Source organism: Hyperoodon ampullatus, assembly GCF_949752795.1.
Source record: "Hyperoodon ampullatus genome assembly, chromosome: 18".
NCBI classification, from domain to species: Eukaryota; Metazoa; Chordata; class Mammalia; order Artiodactyla; family Ziphiidae; genus Hyperoodon; species Hyperoodon ampullatus.
This window is the reverse complement of record NC_136931.1, coordinates 28,219,341-28,243,561: the sequence shown is the minus strand read 5'-3', so window position 1 is coordinate 28,243,561 and position 24,221 is coordinate 28,219,341. Positions and strand designations below refer to the sequence as shown.

At 41.1% G+C, this 24,221-nt stretch overlaps 1 protein-coding gene across 1 annotated transcript in view; it reads left to right on the top strand.

The window, feature by feature from the left end:
* Positions 1-24,221, top strand: part of RSPRY1 (ring finger and SPRY domain containing 1) — a gene marked incomplete at its 5' end in the record, with an annotated part of 31,706 nt that overhangs the window by 5,801 nt on the left and 1,684 nt on the right. Inside the window, 10 exons of the mRNA XM_079724180.1 lie at positions 813-939; positions 1,730-1,788; positions 3,688-3,754; positions 4,702-4,833; positions 5,733-5,848; positions 6,793-6,936; positions 11,908-12,019; positions 16,505-16,607; positions 16,959-17,111; positions 20,860-20,964. Coding sequence (XP_079580306.1) covers positions 813-939; positions 1,730-1,788; positions 3,688-3,754; positions 4,702-4,833; positions 5,733-5,848; positions 6,793-6,936; positions 11,908-12,019; positions 16,505-16,607; positions 16,959-17,111; positions 20,860-20,964 — 1,118 coding nt within the window. The remainder of the gene's footprint in view (positions 1-812; positions 940-1,729; positions 1,789-3,687; positions 3,755-4,701; positions 4,834-5,732; positions 5,849-6,792; positions 6,937-11,907; positions 12,020-16,504; positions 16,608-16,958; positions 17,112-20,859; positions 20,965-24,221) is intronic.

Here is a 24,221-nt window from a genome sequence, read left to right as displayed (position 1 = left end):
TTTAAAATGTTAAAAATGGCAGCATTTATATCTGAAATGGCAATCTTTGAAACTAGAAAAGAATGTTCAGTTGCTGAGCTGATTTTCTTATCTCTCTCCAAACAATTTCCTCATAACAAAAGTTTTTTAAACATTTTCTATTAAGAGAAAACACTGTTATAGCAAAAGCACTTTTGAGTCTTAAACATATTAAATATTGGCATAACTTTGATTATCCCTTATGTAGAACGAAAGTATCTAACTTTCATTGCCTTATTCCATATGGTCTATGGAATCCTTTTTTAAAAGTTTTGGATTCTGGCATCTTTCATTTGTTTAAGCCTCAGACATTTGGGCCTAATATGGAAAACATGGACAGAGGGAAAAGTCTTTGGCCTTGTCACTGGTGAATTGACCTTTGCCTAGTCTTTTAAAGTCTTTGCCTTTAAAATTCTGGTGATATTTGTTCTTGATTGATAAAAAAAAAAATTTGTAAGAAACTTTGTACTTCAGTATCACTAGGCCCTATTGTTATCAATCATACTGGCATTTGGGTGGATTTAGTCTGTTTAACGACTCGAGTATATAGCATATATTTGATACAACTGGTACATTTTGAATGAAATGGAATCTAGCAATTCATTTAAGAAAACCTTCAGGTTGATCAAATAATATTTCCCATCAATAATGGTATCCTGTGACTATATCATTTTTGTATGGTCATTCTGAGTTAATTTAACACGTGGTTATTGCTTCTGTGTCAAAGAATTACCTTGAGAAAAAAAACCTAAGTAATATATTTATCAAATCCGTTTGTACATTTTTGTTTTTAGGATGCACTCCAGAAATTGACTGAAATTCTCAACTTAAATGGAGAAGTAGCTTGCCAGGACTCAGGTCATCCTGCCAAACACAGGAACACATCTGCAGTCCTAGGCTGCTTGGCTGAGAAACTAGCAGGTAACTCTGGGAAGCTCCACCAAGGAAGATCTTAAGTTGTTTAACATCAAGGGGAAGATGGCACTGCAGGTCTTTGATCAAACCTGCTTTACCAGAAAAAAGTGTCTCTAAAAAAATAAAATAAAATTGAGCAACAGGGTCTAACTGGAAAAAAATTACTCAAGGCCACAGAGGTAAATGCAAACTAATTTAGCTTTGAGGACTTTCAGAGGGAAATTTAAAAGAAAAAGTTTTCCTTATTTGCTTTAAAATTAAAAATAAGAGAAAAGGCTAAGCTCATATGATAAAGATTGTATGTAATATACATATACACACACTTTATAAAGTTTAGCTAGGCAATAGAGACATATTCGGTAGGAGAAGAAGAAAAGGAACTTTAAATTGGAGCAATTCCTGAGAAGACAAGCAGATTTTTTACTTGTCTGTGAATGTTACCCATTTTAGGAAAGTTAACATCAAAGTATAGGTGAATAACCCAGCTAGTTGTGTCATTTATGGTGGAAGAAACAATGGATTAGAAATCAAAACATGGGTATTGGTTCAGCCTCTGCCATGTGCTCCCCAAGTGCCCTGGAGTAAGTCACTTCAGGAGTGTGTTTCAGGAGTGGGCTCAGTTGCTCACCTGTGAAATGGGGATAGTACTATTCCCTGCCTTAAGCAGGAGGCTTGAATAAGATAATGCACATGAGAGTACTTTGTAAAAGAGCTCTACAATTTTATTGGTATTAGTTACAAATTCAAAATAATGTAACACATTTAATTATATCCAGTGTTTGTTGTATTCATCTAGGTCCTGCAAGTATAGGTTTACTTAGCCCAGGAATACTGGAATATTTGCTACAGTGTCTGGTAAGTGAGACATCAAAGCTAGTTATTCTTAGTCATCTAGAATTGTGCATTTTTCTAAAATTGCCCACTTAGCCACTGGCACAGAGAATGGAATCAGCTATAAATTTTATTTGCAGGTGTTTCCTGAGTGTTTATCTATTCCTTCCTGTGTTTAAAAAGAAGTAAGGGCAGGATAGGAATTTCTTGCAAGCAAAAACAGCTGAGTTGGTCTGGTTTTAAATTTAGTCATAAGATAGGTGCTATGATTGGCTTTTTTTGTGTGCGTCCTTAGAGTCTGCCAAATGGTAGTAGGAACCTCCACAGTGGAAACAAAATTACACAGCATTCCAAGCCAGGAAACTGTGAGGTCAGATTCCCAGTGTATATAAATCTCTGTTCCTCCATCCCTCCCACCACTACTGCTCTTAAAACTATTGTTGAGTATTTGATATATCGTCTCTGAAGCTTGTGGTTTGCCAAGGCTGTGCTATCGGATCTCTCACACTGCTTGACTGCAGTCTTGACTGGTCTGTGTTTTTTAAAGTTATTTTTGCAGGCCTACTGTGCATTGGCCTTTTTTCAAAATCTGAAGGACCCTATTTTTCAGGACCTATATTATATGTACTTAAAACACTTAACACTATGCTAAGTAAGCACTGTAGGGATACAGAAGTAGTCTAACAGTCCTTTGCCCTCAAGCAGTTTCCTGGTTAGGGGAACAAAACTACTGAGACAAGATAATTAGCCTCCATTTTATGACAGGATATGATCAAGGGCAAAATAGCTTCCTTCAGACCAAGTGCCAAGGGTTCTGAGAAGGTGGTTGGGAGGTGGGAGAAATGGGTGGAGGGGGCTGGGAGTCAGGGGAGGCAGAGTTCCTGATGAAGGTGGGACCTCAGCTGGGTCACACCACAGGGCTAGGATTTGTTTGTGCACACAGGAGGAAGAAATGGGTTTCTTGGCTAAGGGCATATCACCGGCAGAAGCCCAGAGCCAAAAATGGCCATGTTCCCAGCATATTACGGAGAATTATCTGATCAGAAGACAGTGTTCAGAGACAGGAGGACATAGACTTAGTAGCCAGGTGGGGAGGGCTCAGGGCCTGAAAAACCAGACAGAGGGAATGAGAATGGATGTGGCAAGAAGCAGGGCGCTAAACAGGCTTTGCAGCAGGGAAGGGCAGTGGTTACATGAGCTCTGCAGAACCCAGTTGGGCACCAGAAAAGTGAGTGGAAATCATCTGTTGTTCTAGAGCTCTTTTGCAGGCACCTAGCATAGCTGTGGGGAAGGATGGCTGTGAGAAGATATGATGTTAAGCAGATAGACCTTCCTTCAAATGTGAACACATGTGACATGAACTTAAATGTAACTGAAAGAGCTCACTTGTTGCTCTCTCCCACCTACCATCAGCATTTGTAGAATTCCTTTCAGAGAACAGATTGAAAATGAAGCCATGAGTTGTTAATTTCATTATTTATAATTTTGGAACATGGTAGTGATGAATGGCTCCTTTTAGGGTTCTGAAGAAAAAACCATTTTTAGCTATATTTCTGGGCTTCTGTTTGGCTTGCTTAAAGGAATATAAGAATCAGCATGATTTTATTTAACAAAGCTTTAATATATAAATGTTACTAAGTAAAATAACATAGTACATTTAATAAGATACTTTTGAAATTTCCAGATCTATAAACGAACACAGTAACTTCAAGAAAATAATATAAGATTTTAAGAGACTCTATCTTGGTTTATTACTATCAATATTAGCAAATGGATAATCATGGACTTGAATGAGTAAAACTTCCTACTGCTCCCCAAAAAAATCTAGCACATATTGGGTAAGAAGAGGAAATTGATAACTTGCCGCCTCTGCAGGACAATGATTTTTTTTTTTTTTTTTTTTTACCTTTTGTTGTCTTTCAGAAATTACAGTCCCACCCCACAGTCATGCTTTTTGCACTTATCGCATTGGAAAAGTTTGCACAGACAAGTAGGTATAGTGACTTCTTACATTAATGATCTATATTGCTTGTTAAAAATCTTATTTTTCATAGTTACTGGATGAGCTGATGCTTTTGAACCCCATCAAACATGCATACATTCTGGGGAATTCCCTGGTGGCCTGGTGTTTAGGATTCTGGGCTTTCACTGCCGTGGCCCCAGGTTCAATCCCCGGTTGGGGAACTAAGATCCCTCAAGCTGTGTGGCACAGCCAAATAAATAAATAAGAAGCATGCATACATTCTGATTTATCTGGGTAAACATCTCAAAGCCAGTAAGATTTAACAGTGACAAAGGCAAGAGTTTTCTCACCTAAAGAATCAAAACTTGATGGTTCTGAAGAACCTAGGGGCAGGACAGGAATAAAGACGCAGACATAGAGAATGGACTTGAGGACATGGGGAGGGGGAAGGGTAAGCTGGGACGAAGTGAGAGAGTGGCATGGACATATATACACTACAAATGTAAAACAGATAGCTAGAGGGAAGCAGCCACATAGCACAGGGAGATCAGCTTCGTGCTTTGTGACCACCTAGAGGGGTGGGATAGGGAGGGTGGGAGGGAGATGCAAGAGGGAGGAGATATGGGGATATATGTATATGTATAGCTGATTCACTTTGTTATATAGCAGAAACTAACACACCATTGTAAAGCAATTATACTCCAATAAAGATGTTAAAAAAGAATATATATATATATATATATATATATATAAAGAATCAAAACTTGGTGACCGTGATTACCCACTTTTTATAGCTAAAAATTTAGTGATCACATTACTACTTTCTAGAAGATAGAGCTCTTGGGCTTTGTCATTATTATAGTTTCCAGATTCTCTAATTTAATTGTCTCTCCTCACTCTTTCCCTCCATTAATCTACCCAGCAAATCATCCTACTCTTTCATGGTTAATTTAAGGTTTATGTCTTCCCAACAGGTGAAAATAAATTGACTATATCTGAATCCAGTATTAGTGACCGGCTTGTCACATTAGAGTCCTGGGCTGATGATCCTGATTATCTGAAACGTCAAGTTGGTTTCTGTGCCCAGTGGAGCTTAGACAATCTCTGTAAGTAGGAGTTGTCCTTTATTAAAATGCCTGTTTTCATTTCCAAATCCACTTCTTAAGTAGGATCACAGGTCTTTATTTTGTGACAGTGAGTGTGAGTTTTTCCATATAAGTTCCTCTACTGGTGGGTTGGCTATATTCTAGCAGTAAAGTATCCTAGGGACTCTTCAGACTATTAGATGGAATGCTTCTAATTGCAGCACTCTCCTGTTCAAAAACTTTTACTGGTCCCCTGTTTCCTCCTGCATCCAGGCCATCAATCAGATGCCACTGTCTAATCAACTCTTTCCAACACAAACTCTTCTCACTGTCCTACAAGCAGTTCCCAATCATTCCTACCCCTGGGCATGTTCCCCTCACTTGGAATTCCCTCTTTACTCTTCTCTCTGTCCCAACTTTGCTCTTCAAAACTCAAGTCATGTCTTACCTATACCGTGAGAGTTGCTCCCAACTTTTCTTTTTCTCCTCCAAGGGTTGCAAGAACTAAAACTATTTACTGCTCTGTCCTCACTCCCCCTCCCACGGGTAGCGCTGTGCTAAAGCACAGTTGGACATCTGACCCCTCTGCTCCTACTGCAGCATTATGGGGAGCAGCTCAGTGCCCAGCCTGTGTAGTGCCAGTTAAAGAATAATTCTGAAAAAGTACCATTTGGATTTTGCTGCATGCAAAATAATGACTATAGGGAACAGAAATATAAACCTAGCAGTGCTGTCTTTACTAGCATTTGCTTAATTAATCTTCATATGGCAGTGTAGCAGCAAAGCTAAGGTTATAAGTCTACCAATTCTGCCATTTATGAGCACCTCCACTTCTTAACTAGAATGGCAACTAGCGATGACAGTAGCTTTTTTCTCCACAACAGCCTGCCTTAGAAATGTGCCCACTTTTTCTTTTGCAGTTTTAAAAGAAGGTAGGCAGCTGACCTATGAGAAAGTGGACTTGAATAGCATTAAGGCCATGCTAAATAGCAACGATGTCAGCGAGTACCTGAAGATCTCGCCTCATGGCTTGGAGGTAAAGCTTCCATAGACGGACCATTCTGGGGATAAAATCTTGTCCTCATTTTTCTGCACTGGTTCTGAACAAAAGCAATCCTTGCAAAATAGATGGAAATTTTCTACATACTCAAAGAATGTTTAGAGGTAGAAGTGGTGGGAGAGAGCGTGTTTGGGATATTATTTACTCTTTCATATCTAACATGGTCCTATACATATAGTACAAGCTGTAATGTTTATTGACTGGTTTAAATATGTCTGATTTTCATCTCTGCCATTTTATGCAGTTAAAGGTACAAAGACTAGTGTTTCTAAAAGAGGCCCTTCCTTTTTTAAATCCCTGCATAACCAATTGTATTCAGTCTAGAGCTTCACCTTCTCCCTGTATGTTGAAAATGTTGCTGATTTGGGGGTGAAGGTTAATGAAAGAGCCGCTTATATACAGGAAGGTACCGTTAGGCACTAGACATGTCAAGATTAAAGAGCCGTTTGAAGAATGGCTGCAAATAGTTTCTTTGATCTTACATCTTGCCAAATGCTTTACGTAGTTTTCTGCTTTAGATTATTTTTAGGTACTCCATCTTATACACTTCAGTATCCTTCTCTCCCTCATCTCCCTCCCTAACAAGTACAGGTTAAGGCAATGTTTATGCATTTGGAAAAGATTCTACTATAAGAGCAAAGCTCTGTAAGTACTTAAAAATGAAGCCAATAGCCTTCACTAATTCTTACTTTGAGGTCTTCCAGTCCTTTCAATATGGAACTCCCTGGAAATTAAACTATAAAATAGAGTGTCCTTCCTTCGGTTTTGTACTTTTTGTCACTGAGAATGCACAGGGAAGAAGACAGTAGTCCACCAGAAGCTTTAATGAGGAAGAATAGATTCTACCTTCAGAGCAGTTGGTTATCTCTGGTGGTCTTCAGGCATTGATGGTGGACTGCCATGCTCTTTTATTTTGCCAGGCTCGCTGTGATGCCTCTTCTTTTGAAAGTGTGCGCTGCACCTTTTGTGTGGATGCTGGGGTGTGGTACTATGAAGTAACAGTGGTCACTTCTGGTGTCATGCAGATCGGCTGGGCCACACGAGACAGCAAATTTCTCAATCATGTGAGTACCTTGGAGACCTGAGCGGATGAGAGCAGCAGCAGTTTTTTTGGCGAGTGGGTGGCGGATACTCATTTTTCAGATAGTTTTGCACAATAATCGTTCCTTGGGCTGAATCACATGGTGCCAAATCCCTAACAGTGGTTTTCTAAACTGATTTAGAAATAGGAAAACACAGGTGAAATTGCCCCTCAGCTGTTTTTTTCCCCTCAAATTTTAAGTTCATGTTAATCTTCCACCCAGAGTTTAGATGTGTTCTTTTTCCTTTTTTTTTTTTAAATTAATTTATTTATTTTGGTTTTGGCTGCATTGGGTCTTTGTTGCTGTGCGTGGGCTTTTCTCTAGTTGCAGCGGGGGGGCGCTACTCTTCGTTGGGGTGGCTCCTCTTGCTGTGGAGCACGGACTCTAGGCATGCGGGCTTCAGTAGTTGTGGCGCACGGGCTTCAATAGTTGTGGCTCACAGGCTCTAGAGTGCAGGCGCAGTAGCTGTGGCGCGCAGGCTTAGTTGCTCCATGGCATGTGGGATCTTCCCGGACCAGGGGTCGAACCCGTGTCCCCTGCGCTGGCAGGCAGATTCTTGACCACCACGCCACCAGGGAAGCCCCTCTTTTTCTTTTTAGGCTCTGCTCCAGCCCCAGCCACATCTTTGGCTCAGTTTTGTTTTGTTTTTGTTTTGCGGTACGCGGGCTTCTCACTGCTGTGGCCTCTCCCGTTGCGGAGCACAGGCTCCGGACGTGCAGGCTCAGCGGCCATGGCTCACGGGCCCAGCCGCTCCGCGGCATGTGGGATCTTCCCAGACCGGGGCACGAACCTGCGTCCCCTGCATCGGCAGGCGGACTCGCAACCACTGCGCCACCAGGGAAGCCCCTGGCTCAGTTTTTATATTGGGTCCAGTGATGGTTTTTACCTTGCGTTTAAGCTTTAGGAACTTTGTAGGAATGCTATTCCTTTCATAAAATACTAAATGTTGTCTTGACTCCTCTTACTTTACTTTTACCTTGTAATTAGTAGGCACATTTGTTTTCAATATTCCGTATTTATCTTTTGCTATACAACGCTGTAATTTATAAGGGAAAATTAAGTCCACTAGAGGAAGCAGAATTGGGCTGCCTCTACCTGGGTGTGAGAGGTTGGGGTTCTTCGCTTTCCTACAAATGTTAATTTCTTGCCATTTTATACCCTTCTAATGCCCAACCCAAACGGCTTTCTTCTCATAGTCATATTATAAGCTGTTTAGAATTAATCCAGTTTTGATCAGGAATATTTTGTGGACATATGATTTTTACCCTTTGAGCTGGGAAAAGTCCCTTAGATTTTTTTTTTTATGTTAATCTAAATAATAGCCTCCCATCCCATATGTAAGGTCCTGGGATGGGTTTTAGAAGTGATCCAACAAAATCAAACTAAACTTGCCTCCCATAAAGCTAGTTTCTAAAGTGCCCTTTCAACAAGGCAGTACAGCATCCTGGAATTGTTCATGGCATTTTACTAAACTCCTTGCTGGAAAGAGACAAATTGGAGGAAGAGGGCCCAGGGAGAGGTCAGGTCTGGATTTTTGTCCAGGATGGAAAACTGGACCCCAGTCTGCCATTGCTTTGTTGGGAACCTTCCCTGATGCAGCGCCTCCTAGTCCTCTAGGCCTTATTTAAAACCTGGAAGAATGGGGCTTTTTGTGGCACCATGTAGTCAGAAGTAAGTGGGTCTGGAGAACAATGCCAGTTAGTCTTTTAGTGCCCAACTTGGGCACTAATTTAAAGAAGACAGTATCAGTTACACTGACAGCCTGCCCCAAATGATGTCCTCAAGATGATTTTTTAGGACTTAAAAAAAAAAATCTTAATTTCCAGAGCACCTTCATTTTAGAGCCTATCATCCAATTCCCACAACAGTCTTTACTGTCACAGTTTCCATTTCACAGATAAGAAAACTGAGACTAAGACTGGGACAAAAAGAAACTAGGCCTAGAATTCAGTCCCCTTCCTATTCTACAATAGTTGTGTTCTTTGCATTTGAAAATGGAGAGAGTCTCAGAGAAGTAGCTAGTCTCATTCGGAAGTAAAGATTTGTTTTCGAACTAGAAGAAATGTGGATTCCTCTCGGGAGAAAGCTTGGATATAAAATGTGCCTCTCCTAATTTGGCAGCACACTACAGGTCTGAATGTAGTATATTTGAGACTGAATGTTGCAGATTGTTTTTTTTTTAATGGCCAATGAAGCTGGATCATTTTATCTGATGGATGAAACTAATTTCTGCCGTATAGTTGCAAAAACTTTGGCTTCTCAAGTTAAGAGGCTTAACATACTATCTTCCTACCCTCCAGATTGCTTGATAGACTTAATTTCTTTCTTTAAAAAACAAAAATGAAACACTTTTCCCTGATTCAAGTATTGGTTGGTTAGAAATTGGTGAAGTCTGATGTATCTTTCCCCAAATGTAGGATTTTAATGATGTTGCCATACTTAGAACTTTGCTTCACATGGACATTGTTCTGGTGATTCTGAATCTTTTTGCCTGTACAGATAGGGTGTGGTTTTATGGAATAAGTCACTCCTAGAATACACGCAGTTTCTAAAACTTTGAAGTCTGTTCATAGACTTATTTTAACTCCTACTGCTTGGGCTTCGGTTTTGAAAAGATGATCAAAGTGTTGGGCTTGGACATAGATCATTAATCTGAGAAGCTAAAGGATAGTTCTTGTTCAGGTCACTTAGAGAATAGTTATCTTGTATATGTTTATGGGGGTTTGGGAGGAGCAAGTCTCCAAGGGTGCATTTTGACTTATCTAAAATATCTTTTGCCTTTTCATGAGCATCTACCATGTGACAGGTCTTTCACATACTCATCTCTAATCTTTTTGAGAGTTTGGGAAGGTATTATTCTCCCATTTAAAGATGAGAATGAAGTTCAAAGAAATTAATTTAGAAACTTGCCCAAAGTCACCTAGCCTCCAACTGCTGGCGAAGAATTCAAACCCTGGTCAAGGCAGCCTGTGCTTCTTTCCCTGTTGAAGCCTCTTGCCATGGAGAAAATGACTCTGCTCTGCTATCTTAAACAGAAAAAGAATGACTTGGAAGCCTATTGGGGGCTCCCAGACTATTGAGGGGTTTGGGAACCAGACAGGCTCCAAGGCAGCATCAGAGGCCAAGACACAGGAAGTACAACAGCCAGTGTTTTAGGGACCAGGATGCCAACACTGCTGCCACAAGGGTCCTAACCATTCCTCCATGTGGGGTTACAGACACTAGGTGTCTGATGGGAGGGTCCGGTTGGCCAAGGTCACATCTTACCCCTCCATCTCCAGAGCAGGAGGCAGGACACTGTATCTTCATTACATTCCCCATAGCAGGAAGTGGTAGGGATACTGGACAGCAGAAGAAAGGATGGTGTCCACCACATAGGGAAGGAGTCAATATATTCCCTAAACAACAAACTATGGATAAATGCTTTTTTGTTGTTTGTTTTTAGTAATGTTGCCATTACTAAAGTATACGTGACCAGAACATACAGATCAAAATAATCACCCCAAGTACCAAGCTAGCTACACTGTTCTCTCATTTATCTGCCTCAGCTGATGGAGACCATAGTTACAGTTCTGCTGGGAATGTTTTCACGTTGAAAGAGGGTGTAGTACATCTGGACTGCTCTTTGGTATGTGAGCTCAAAGGGCTTTTTAAGGTGTATCTCTGCTTAGCAGAGGCACCTACTTCTTAGCCTGTAGAAGTTGATCTGTGGTTAAAATGATTAGAGTTCCCCCTCTGTCTCCAAATGCCACTTTACTGTGAAATTCATCCAGGCATAGAAGACATTGCATGGTAAAGTCTTCTCTTAACCAATTCTTGGTGGCTGGGAATCTTCTAGGAATTTCTTTCAAGTGTTCAGTGGAGGACTTCCTAGGACATTAGAAAGGAAAGATAGAAAAGAATTGCTTGCCTTTTGCCTATGCCCCAACACCCCACAAATAAAAAGTAAGTTTTTACTTATCTGTTCAGGCTTTGAAAGGAATAGCAAGGTGTTTTTTCTAATGGACTGGTGAATATCTTCTCGGCCTTATGCTGAGAACTTATGCAAGTTCATTTAACTCTTGAGTAGTCTGAATAGTGCATTCAGAAGCTAATTCAGAAGCCTCACTTTGGAGAACACTCATCCGAATTCAGTATGTTGTGGTCCGAGTAGTCAAGGAGCATCTTGGAGCCCTTTTTCCAATCTGTCTCCTCACTGCATTGTCACATAGAATAAGCAGACCATCACCAGGATCTGAGATCTTACTTGGATTCAGCCCACATTTTCAATGCCTTTCTCCACTATAATCTTTCACCATTGAGCCTTAAAGATAGCAGTTGTCTGATACGCATGTTTCCTCTGTATTTTCTATTTTCTTCTTATAAGTGCTCAAAATAATTTCTTAAGATCCCACCTACCCTTTTATGTTAACAATAAAATAATTGTGAAATAATTAAAAGGCAGTAAGTAATAAAAGAAGCTGCCAAGGACCTGTGTGATGTTCAAATATCTCAGAATACCTATTAGCTGATTACCCACTATAACCTTCTGTTGTCTCCAGTTTTGAAATCTCTGAGCATTTGGGTGTTTTGAAGTGTACTACATGAAAGAAAGGTGTTTGCCCACACCAGCCTTGGAATCAGAAAATTCCAAGGTCCAAACTTGACTTTTTTAGTAACATGTCCTTGGGCAAGCTGGTTGACTTCTCTGAGCCTTATTTCCTCTTAAGATGGAATATAATACCACCAGCCTCAAGGTGGTTCATGAGAATTAAATGAACTAACAGACGTGAAACTTGGGAAAAATTTGTTGGTGAAGTCACACTCTATTCTGACTCTGTGTCAGAATTTTGGTATCTTCCAAGAACTGTAGGCTCTCTCCCTTCATCCAAAATGCTTAGAATTCTAGCCACCAGGTTAATGGAACACAGCAGGCAGAGCCTTGCTAATCTTCTGGGCCCTCTCTCCCTCCAGGAAGGCTACGGCATTGGGGACGACGAATACTCCTGTGCATACGATGGCTGCCGGCAGCTGATTTGGTACAACGCCAGAAGTAAGCCTCACCAACACCCCTGCTGGAAAGAAGGTATTCATTCCTCTCCATCATGAATTTATTAATTAGGTTAAGACATCTGGTTATGATGAGGCATTTATTACGTTAGGCTTTAAAATCTTTTAATGGAAAAAGAGTAAATGTGAAAAGGGATATTAGCTTTTGTATCCCCTACCATAGATGTGAACCGTACGCTCCTGATATTCACCTCTGATGGAGCCCTTCCTTTAGCAAAACATTTCAGACTATAAAATTCTTAATTTAGTGGGAAAATGATCATCTTAAGATTAATATGAATTCTAGTTTCCTCTCTGGGTATATGTCTTAAATCAAAGCAGCCGTGGAGATACTGAGGACACTGAAATTATAATGCCAATAAAATAAGGTTATTTTCAGAGAATTGGCACTAGTCAGTGGACACATTCCAGGGCTCTCTAGGGCAGCTTTTAAAGATGACTTGAGTACTGTTAGTCTCAAACACTTTTGCCCAGCCTCATTTCTCCAGACATTGGGCTCAGGATGCTGCAGGGCCAGGACTCTCAATCAAAGCTCTAGGATTTTAGCAAGAATATATCTTATCAACAGTATGATCTTTTTTGCCCCATTCAGTTTTTGTTTCCAACTGCTTTGCAATATCCAATGCCCTAGACCCATGAAAACATTTATTAATGAAAGATTCAAACAGCATAGTTAGAGCCACAGTTGATTTGTTAAACACTTATACCAAAAAATTTAAGGTGAGTGTTTACCCCCAACTAAATACAGTGAAAACAGGGCTTCCCTGCTTCAGCACCACTGCACCGGAGGGTAGTATTCTCAAGGGGCCTCCTGGTGCACTGCCTTGTTCTGAAGCTATAGAGTCATATGGTAGGGGATGAAACCTCTGGAAAAATTTTATTCCCAGCACTGGAGCTAGATGGGGGATATAGCCCAGTTTCTTCTCCAAGCTGCCCTCTCTCTGTTTCCTGCCGCAATCAGCATTATAGATGTAAACTGAATTTTCAGGCATGCTAAGAGAGCAGGAATTTGACCCTTGCTGTGAGGGGACAGCTCCTCTTAATTAACTAATAGCGTGGAAAGGGAAAAAACCTGCAAAGCCCACATAAGCCCTCATTTTAAGGGTTTGCAAGTTAAAGGAACATAACACTTCTTCATTTTTTTTAAAATACTTTTCTGATATTTTTTTGTTGTCGTCGTAAATTTATTTATTTTTGTCTGCATTGGGTCTTCGTTGCTGCGCACGGGCTTTCTCTAGTTGCGGTGAGCGGGGGCTACTCTTCATTGCGGTGCGCAGCCTTCTCATTGTGGTGGCTCCTCTTGTTGCGGAGCATGGACTCTAAGCACGTGGGCTTCAGTAGTTGTGGCACGTGGGCTCAGTAGTTGTGGCCCGTGGGCTCTAGACTGCAGACTCAGTAGTTGTGGCACACTGGTTTAGTTGCTCTGCGGCATGTGCGATGTTCCCTGACCAGGGATCAAGCCCACGTCCCCAGCATTGGCAGGCGGATTCTTAACCACTGCGCCACCAGGGAAGTCCCAACACTTCTTCATTTAACAAAGCATAAGATAGAGGTACTGTCTGCAAAGACTGTCTTGTTTGTTTTTTAAATGATTTTTTAAAAGATTTCTTAAGTTTATTATAAAATTTGGAAAATAGGGGTAAAAAGCAAAATGAAACCAAAATCTCATGTAATTCCTCCATCCAGAGATTTCTTTAAAACACAATCTGGTGTGTATATATAGATATGTATTTTTTTAATTAATTTACCTTTAAAATTTTTTTTAAATTTTTATTGGAGTATAGTTGATTTACAATGTTGTATTAATTTCAGATGTACAGCAAAGCAAATCAGTTATACATATACATATATCCACTCTTTTTTAGATTCTTTTCCCATATAGGCCATTAGAGAGTACTGAGTAGAGTTCCCTGTGCTATACAGTAGGTCCTTATTAGTTATCTATTTTATATATAGTAGTGTGTATGTGTCAATCCCAATCTCCCAATTTGTCCCTCCCCCCACCCTTATCCCCTGGTAACCAGAAGTTTGTTTTCTACATCTATAACTCTATTTCTGTTTTGTAGATAAGTTCATTTGTACCCTTACTTTAGACTCCACATATAAGCGATATCATGTGATATTTGTCTTTCTCTGTCTGACTTACATCACTCAGTATGACAATCTCTAGGTCCATCCATGTTGCTGCAAATGGCATTATTTCATTCTTTTTTATGGCTGAGTAATATTCCATTGTATATATGCACCACATCTTTTTTATCCATTCCTCTCTTGATGGACATTTAGGTTGCTTCCATGTCCTGACTATTGTAAATAGAGCTGCAGTGAACATTGGGATGCATGTATCTTCTCAAATTATGGTTTTCTCCTGATATGCCCAGGAGTGGGATTGCTGGATCATATGGTAGCTCTATTTTTAGTTTTTTAAGGAACCTCCATACTGTTCTTCATAGTGGCTGTACCAATTTACATTCCCACCAATTTACATGTACCAATTTACATTCCCACATTCCCACCAAAAGTGTAGGAAGATTCCCTTTTCTCCCCACCCTCTCCAACATTTATTGTTTGTATATTTTTTGATGATGGCCGTTCTAACTGGTGTGAGTTGATACTTCATTGAAGTTTTGATTTGCATTTCTCTAATAATTAGTGATGTTGAGCATCTTTTTTTTTTTTTTTTTTTTTTTTTGCGGTACGCGGGCCTCTCACTGTTGTGGCCTCTCCCGTTGCGGAGCACAGGCTCCGGACGCGCAGGCTCAGTGGCCATGGCTCACGGGCCCAGCCGCTCCGCAGCATGTGGGATCTTCCCGGACCGGGGCACAAACCCGTGTCCCCTGCATCGGCAGGCAGACTCTCAACCACTGTGCCATCAGGGAAGCCCAAAGCATCTTTTCATATGCTTTTTAGCCATATGTATGTCTTCTTTGGAGAAATGTCTATTTAGATCTTCCACCCATTTTTTAATTGGGTTGTTTGTTTTTTTGATATTGAGCTGCATGAGCTGTTTGTATATTTCGGAGATTAATCCCTTGTTGGTTGCTTTGTTTGCAAATATTTTCTCCCATTCTGAGGGTTGTCTTTTCATTTTGTTTATGGTTTCCTTTGCTGTGCAAGAGCTTTTAAGTTTAATTAGGTCCCATTTGTTTGTTTTTATTTTCATTACTCTAGGAGGTGGATCAAAAAAGATCTTGCTGCGATTTATGTGAAAAAGTGTTCTGCCTGTGTTTTCCCCTAAGAGTTTTATAGTATCCGGTATTACATTTAGGTCTTCAATCTATTTTGAGTTTATTTTTGTGTATGGTGTATATTTTTTGTTGTTACACTTACTATGCCTTGAACAGCTTTCCAGGTTATTAAATAACATTGTTTTTAATGGCTTTTCAATATTCCATTATATAATAGTACTATATTAATCAATGCCTCAAGGTTAGACAGTTACATTTTTGTCTTTTAAAATTATTATATAAAAAAATTATAAACCATTCTGGATTTTCTCAGGATAAATCCTTAGAAGTGAATGTTCTCTGGCAAAGGGTATACAGAATTTCAAGGCTTTTGCCATATATTGCCAGATTTTCTTCCAGTACCACTGAGGGTCAGTTTTTCTTGTGATCACTTTATAATTTCATGTATTTATCTTTGACAATTTATTTATTTATTTTTATAAATTTATTTTTTATTTATTTATTTTTGGCTGCATTGGGTCTTTTTTGCTGCACTCAGGCTTTCTCTAGTTGCGGTGAGCGGGGGCTACTCTTCATTGTGGTGCATGCACTTCTCATTGCGATGGCTTCCTTGTTGCAGAGCAAGGGCTCTAGGCACATAGGCTTCAGTAGTTGTGGCACGTGGGCTCTTCCCAAGCCAGGGATCGAACCCGTATCCCCTGCGTTGGCAGACAGATTCTTAACCACTGCGCCACCAGGGAAGTCCCTTTGACATTTTAAAAAGCAAAAACTTTATGAGTGAATATGAATGCTTTAAAAAAAAAAAACATGTTTGGGGGCAGTTGTTATGTCAGACAGTTTTGTTTTGTTTTGTTTTGTTTTTTTGGCTGTGCCTCACAGCTTGCAGGATCTTAGTTCCTGGACCAGGGATTGAACCCTTTCCCTCGGCAGTGAAAGCACAGAGTCCTAACCACTGGACTGCAAGGGAATTCCCTCTCAGAGAGTTTTAACTCTCACCAGAGAGGCAAAAAAGTTCATGATTTTGATCTTACCATATTTTACTGATCCCAAAATGCACATTTTCGCCACATTTTCACATCTTTGAAATTGGGATGCATCTTACAATTGATGACTTTTCATAGATTAATTGGCAGCATTTTCCTCTTAATGGTACATCCAAATATTGATGTAAACGGGTCAGATCAGTTGCAGGAGAAGCAAAAACGATGAATATGTTGACTACAGGGCTATAAAAACAGACTTAATACAGTGACATTAAAACCCTGAGACAGCAGAATCTCCATATCCTAACAGTGTTTCACTTTATCCTCTAGGAGACACAGTAGGATTTCTGTTAGACTTGAATGAAAAGCAAATGATTTTCTTTTTAAATGGCAACCAGCTGCCTCCTGAGAAGCAAGTCTTTTCATCTACTGTGTAAGTACCTTCTCTCAGTCAAAAATTTGAGCAGATGCATGGAATGTACTTTTCTCCAGAAAAGAAAAACAAAAGAACTGTCCATTTATGTAGTAAGTTGTGATGAGAAATCACTGTATTTCAAGTAATTGGAGGCCCATTTGATCTTACCTAAAACCCTCCCAGAGTTTGATATAGGAAGATAAGAGCAGGATGTTCTCTGGTTCACAGTCCTGTCTAGGTTAATAAACAGAATGTCACCCTTCTTTCTGCCCAGGTATGACTTATTCCCACTTTCTGAATACCACTTTGTGTATGAGCTTTACTTTGTTTTTATGAATTCTCTTGACCTCTGTTCATTTTCATTTGTAGATCTGGATTTTTTGCTGCAGCTAGTTTCATGTCATATCAACAATGTGAGTTCAATTTTGGAGGAAAACCATTCAAATATCCACCATCTATGAAATTTAGCACTTTTAATGACTACGCCTTCCTAACAGCTGAAGAGAAAATCATTTTGCCTAGGTAAGGAATCTGCAGTCAAAGGGACCACACTGGCCATGGCATAACCAGTGCTGGGCCTTTATGGTCTTAAAGGTATCTATAACATAATGTTGTAATCCTAGCTCCTGTTCTGGCTCAAAACGCAGGTTTGTAACGAGCCCTTCTGCGCTATACTTCACCTTGGACTCAGTGTCCCAAGGCTTGAGAGTGGCTCAGTCAACAGTTTCCAGATGAACTAGAAAATGTCACACAGTGACGACAGCCCTGCCTGCAGTGGCAGAGCCTCCATAATATCCCAGGAACAGAAGGGCCACTTGTATCCCAGCTCAGAGATCTGAAGTTCATTCTTAGAACTTCCCTTCACCTTGTCTCGGTGCCTGACAGGAATTCTGAACTTCAGATTCCTCTTAGTGAAAGTGTGAAGTAACACCTTTCTCATCTGTCACACCCCATCATTTTTTTTATGTAGCCTGTCTTCTTGGATGCGGCCCATAAACAAGTCTGCCTTCTCACATACACCCTGAAAGGTAAAATTGATCCATCTAAGAGTTCCCCTGGAGGCTGGCCTTGGTTAAAACTGCTTCAGCATTTAGTTAACCACCCCTGCAGAATTAAACTTTCCAAAAGTCAGATGGCAATAGGCACCAACTGTCGGAAGGTCTTCTTTTATGGGCAGCTTCTCTTGGTACCACATCACTTTGGCGCCCAAAGTGCAGCCTGCCTTGAATAAGAACAGCAGAGTTACAAGCTTGGGCAGTCCTATAATACACTAGACTTTGTTTTTTGTGACAGTGACACCAAGACAGGAGTTGTTGGAGACTGACTGGCCTCCTTAATGCGAAGGGGTCCTTTTTTACTCATAGGAATAGTATTCTTTTCTGACTTCAGGGTAGGAGATCATGGTCCTGTTTCTATCTGGCATTTTGTAAATTGTTATATATTGTAAATCCTCTCTATCTCTTCTTCTATTCATTCTTTTTTTTTCTTCTTAAACTTTTTATTATGGAAAACTTCAGATACACACAAAAGAAAAAAAGAATAGTACAATAAAGCACCGTGTACCCACCTCTCAGCTACAGAAGTCATCTACTCACGACCACCTGCTTCTCTTACAGTTTTCCCTCATCTCTGTTAATAGCTCCATTGTCATTCCAGTTTCCCTGGCTGTAATCCTAGAGTATCCTTGACAAGGCAGGGTATGACTTTCTGCCATTTCCACGACAGATCCCTCAGCAAATCCTGTGGGCTGTGCCTTCAGTATATATCCCAAATCCAACTACTTGTCCCTCTCCCTGCTACCACCATGGTTGAAGCCTCCATCATTTTTCACCTGGATTGTTCTTGCCCTGCCCTTAAACTGTAGTCTCCCTATTCCTGCCTTAACCCGCTTTGGTGTATTCAGCACAACCTCCAGAATGATTTTGTTACAACATAAATCAGATCATGCACTTCTGTGCTGAAAAGACTCTAGTGGCTTCCTCTCACTTAAGGTAAAAGCTTAAATCCTAGCAGACTCTTTTGTCCCCTCCTCTCCTCCATTACTTCTCTGACCTCCGACCCTCTCCCATATGCTCCTGCTCTTTCAGCCATCCTGGCCTCCTTGCTGCTCCTGAAACATACCAGGTCTACTATTGTAGCCCCAGGGCCTTTGCACTAGAATGTTCTGCTGTCGCAGTGCTTCCTGCTACTAGAATGTTCTGATGTGTGTTTTCCAGTACCACTGAGCAGTTAACTCGATTCTGACACTGTCTACCTGGAGATAGCATCAGATCCCACTGGTGAAGGGCTCAGTCCTGCAAAGACTGCCCTTTTCTCCCACTTTAGATGCCAGTCACAAGTCCAGGTTATGACCAACTGGCTGTAAATTGGAGGCTCCCATGACCTCCTCCTTGGGTTTGATTAATTTGCTAGAGCTACCACCACAGAACTCAGGAAAGCAGTTTACTTCTTACTAGGTTACCGGTTTATTATAATAGTATATAACTCAGGAGCAGGCTATCTGTGCATGCCAATCTCCCTGCCTCTCACTTGTTCACCAGCCCTGAAACTCTTTGAACCTTGTCCTTTTGGGTTGGTAGGGAGGCTTCATTACACAGGCCTGGTTCATTAAATTATTGGCCTTTGATGATTGAACTCAGTCTCCAGCCCACTTCCCATCCCAGGAGGTGGGGCAGAGGAGAGAGGAGGGAACTGAAAAGTTCCAACCTTCTAATCACCTGGTTGGTTCCCAGTCCCATCCTTAGGTACCTAGGGGGCTTTTTTTTTTTTTTTTTTTTTTTTTTTTTATTTATTTATTTTGCATTACGCAGGCCTCTCACTGTTGTGGCCTCTCCCGTTGCGGAGCACAGGCTCCGGACGCACAGGCTCAGCGGCCATGGCTCACGGGCCCAGCCGCTCTGTGGCATGTGGGATCTTCCCGGACCGGGGCATGAACCCATGTCCCCTGCATCGGCAGGCGGACTCTCAACCACTGCGCCACCAGGGAAGCCCCCTAGGGGGCTTTTTAAAAGCCGCCTCATTAACAGAACAAAAGACCTTTCTAGCTCTCTTAACTTATGAATCATCGAGGGTTTTAGGAATCTGTGCCAGGAATGCAGATGTAAACAAAATATATTTTTTATCGTAAATCACAATTTCTCTCCAAGATGCCCGCAAGGCTCACTCTCTCACTCCCTTCATGTCTTCACTTAAATGTCATCTTAGTGAGACCTTCCCTAGCTGCCGTATTTAAAATTATAACTCCCTGCCTCTCACATACACACTCCTTATTCTTCTCCCTGCTTTATTTTTCTTCACACTACTCATTAGCATTTAAAATTCTGCATATCTTACTTTTTAATATGATTTATTGTCTGTTTTCCCCCCACTGGAGTGTAAACTCTCTGAAGGCAGGGATATTTTTTTAGTCCTCTCTTCACTGCTGAATCTCCAAAGCTTGGAACAGTGCCTGGCACATAATAAGGCCTTATGTGAATTGAACGAATGTTTCCTGTTTCTCTTGGCCATCCATCAGGCTGTACCTTCAGCAGAGCAGTTCTGCATGTCTGCCTCTCCAGTCCAAGCTGAGTGAAAGTATAATGCGAGGGTTCTAACCCGATGTGTCTGGACTTCCAGGGTGACTATGATGATCTATCATAAACACCTTGAAAATTGTGTGTGTGCATTTTTCTTGGGAAATGCTCTATGCGTTTCCTCAAAATCTTAGAGATGTGTGACTTAAAACGTTAAAAAGGGACTTCCCTGGTGGTCCAGTGGGTAAGACTCTGCACTCCCAATGCAGGGTGCCTGGGTTCAGTCCCTGGTCAGGTAACTAGATCCTGCATGCATGCTGTAACCAAGAATTCTGAGTGCCGAAACTAAGACCCAGCACAGCCGAGATAGACAAGATAGATAGATAGATGATAGATAGATAGATAAACAAAAAAAAATTTTTTTTAATTTGCTGGTAAAATAAAAAGAGCACTGGACTTAGAACCAAGACTTAAATTTGATTCCTGAATCTGTTTACTGTGTCTGACCTATACAAATCATTTCCTGCCCTTTTCTTTGTAAAATGGGAATGACCATGCCTCCTTCATTCTCTATTTTAGAAAATCATTGAAAGATTGAAATGAGATGTGTTGTGTGAAAACTTTACTGAACAAAGCTTAGGGAATACATGGTAGACTCACACGTACAGAGCATTTTCAAGGCACTTCTTATGCATCACTGCTAACAGGCCCCATTTATTTGTTGACAAAATAAGTTTCAAACTGTGTTTTCTACTCAGGCACAGGCGTCTTGCTCTGTTGAAGCAAGTTAGTATCCGGGAAAACTGCTGCTCCCTGTGTTGCGATGAGGTAGCAGACACACAATTGAAGCCATGTGGACACAGGTAAGAGGGTTTGTTTGGTCATTTCCTCTTTTGTACATTATATTAGACAAAGTTTCATCCTGTTCCTGAATTGCTTTTTACAGTGTTACCAGTTCCATAGCTGTTCATCAAGGTTGATAATATCCAAAGTGGGCTGAATGAGGAATTAGAGTTTGCCAAGTAGTACATGGCTGTCTTCCAGAAAGTACCTGAAATAGAAGAAGCTGCTTGATATGGAAGGCCTGTTTTTGTTTTACTTAATTTACTCAACACTATAGATTAAACATAGTTTTTATTCATAAAATGTAAAAGGTTTAATGCTAATTATGAGCCTCTTGGGAAATCCCTTTTAATTTTAGAGCCTTCTCATTTACTTATTATTCACCCTCCTAAGCATTGAGATGGCAGCACCTCCCTGCCATCTAACCAAATTTCAGTTGTCTGAGATAAGGGCAGCCTGGATCCTATAGAACAGAGTGTCTAAAACATCAGCAAGAGCAGCAAGTAAGACAGTCCCTAAAAAGGCCATCCCAGCTAAGGTTAGAAACGGGAAGAGGAGTTGGGCAGTGTGCTGGCCTTGGCCTAACCCAGGCGTGTGTGCTGATTGTATATGAGCAATACCTATGCTGATGTTCCAGGCTAGCTCCCTGCAATTCATCACACCCCATACCCTGCCTTGCTCTTATTCTTGACATAGCTTTAGCTAGCAGGTCGCCTACGGGTCCAGAGCCTGGAATGATGGACCCCAGTTTTTCTCCCCCAGGTCTGACTCAGCCTGAGCCCCTGACTCTGCCTCTGTACATTTGCCATCTTATGAAATGGGTTGTTATCTAATCATCTGGTAAGGGACATACATGCAGTGAGTTTATCTCATTTCACCACTAGCTATACCAGTCTCTCTTCTGAAGGAAAGGCACAGTGACTCCAGCTGTGATTATTCCTCTGTATCAACTCTCTAGCCCAGAATGCCTGAGGATCTGGGCTTATTTATCTCTGAGCTTTCTGGCCCTTCTTGGTGGTTTTGTGCATAATAAGGGCTCATGAAAGAGGGCTGAAATCTAAAAACTTAGAACCGGGTATCTTAAGTATGACCACAGTCTCCTTACTAGATATATCCAAAACAGAGTTGGAAGAGGAAATAAAAGAATTATAAGAAAATTTAGCTCCACTTTCAGCAACAACAATTTTAGAAGGGTAGAGGTTAAGAAGAGAAATCTGGCTAAATGGAATGACATGAGCCAACCCCTAGAAGAGACTGAAAATCTAAGCATTCCTGTTACCATAGAAGAAATTGAGATGATTATCAAAGCTACCTTTGCGGGCTTCCCTGGTGGCACAGTGGTTGAGAGTCCGCCTGCCGATGCAGGGGACATGGGTTCGTGCCCCAGTCCGGAAAGATCCCACATGCCGCGGAGCGGCTGGGCCCGTGAGCCGTGGCCACTGAGCCTGCGCGTCCGGAGCCTGTGCTCCGCAACGGGAGAGGCCACAGCAGTGAGAGGCCTGCGTACTGCAAAAAAAAAAAAAAAAAAAAAAAAAAGCTACCTTTGCCTCCGCCGCTAAAAGCACTAAGCCCAGATGGTTTCACAGGTGAATTCTTTCAAACTTTCAGGGAATAGATAGATTCTATTTAAACTTCTCCAGACCACAGAGATAATAGGAAAACTACAGTATTCTTTTTACAAAGCCTGCATCATAATCATATGAAAAGCTGACAAAACACAAAAAAAGGGCTTCCCTGGTGGCGCAGTGGTTGAGAGTCCGCCTGCCAATGCAGGGCACACGGGTTCGTGCCCCGGTCCGGGAAGATCCCACATGCCGCGGAGCGGCTGGGCCTGTGAGCCGTGGCCGCTGAGCCTGCGCATCCGGAGCCTGTGCTCCGCAACGGGAGAGGCCACAACGGTGAGAGGCCCGCGTACCACGCAAAAAAAAAAAAAAAAAAAAAAACACAAAAAAAGAAAACTTACGTGGGACTTCCCTCATGGTCCAGTGGTTAAGACTTTGCCTTCCAATGTAGGGGGTGTGGGTTTGATCCGGGTCCAGAAGCTAAGATCCCACATGCCTCACGGCCAAAAAACCAGAACGTAAGACAGAAACAATATTGTAACAGATCCAATAAAGACTTTAAAAATGGTCCACATCAAAAAAAATCTTTAAAAAAAAAGGAAAGAAAACTTATGAATATAAAACTAAAAATCCTAAATAAATTATTACCAAATAGGACCCAGCAACGCAACCAATGGGGCTTACTTCAGGAATGTAAGGTTAGTACAATATAGGAAATCAATTCATATAATTTCCCAAATAGGCCAAGGGACAGTGGAGCAGAGAATTAACACTTTCTCCAAAAATGCTGAAAAGGTATTTGTTAAAATTCAGTATCCATCCCAAATGGATAGAATACTGCAAAACAGAAATGGATGTAGGGAATAAAATAGTATAAAATAAGAATGGATGGATACTTCCTTAGCAATATAAAAGATGTATATATCTCAGCCGAACACTAGCATCTTTTTAATGGTGTCACACTGGAAGCATTGCAAGAGATGCTGGGGACAAGACAAGGATACCTGCTATCAGCACTGTGACTTGCATTGTATAAGCTAAAACAGTTAGACAAGAAAGAGAAAAGGGATTAAAACTGGAAAAAGGAGCAAAATCATCATTTGGAGATAATAGATTACATAGGTAGATATCAGGAGAATTGACTAAAAGCCTATTAGAATCATTGTGACAATTGAATAAGCTAGCTGGTTACAAAAAATAACTTAAAACAATAGCTTTCTATATATAAATAACAACTAATTAGAACAAATATTTGAAGGTCCCGTTTACAATAGACAAAAAAAAAAGCTTAAGAATACATTCCAAGAAATATATGGTGCCTACCTGAAGAAAACTTTTAAACTACCAAGGAATGTAAAGAAGACTTGAATAACTGGATCTGGTCTTGGATAGCAAGACCTCTTAGTGTCGTAAACGTGACAGTTTTCCCTAAACTCTAAGTTTAATTTGGTCCATATAAAAAGGACAACATGGGGCTTCCCTGGTGGCGCAATGGTTGAGAGTCCGCCTGCCGATGCAGGGGACACAGGTTCGTGCCCTGGTCTGGGAAGATCCTACATGCCGCGGAGCAGCTAGGCCCATGAGCCATGGCTGCTGAGCCTGCGCGTCCAGAGCCTGTGCTCCGCGACGGGAGAGGCCACAACAGTGAGAGGCCCACGTACCGAAAGAAAAAAAAAGGACAACATGGGTTCTCGGGGTTTTTTTTTTTCCTTCTG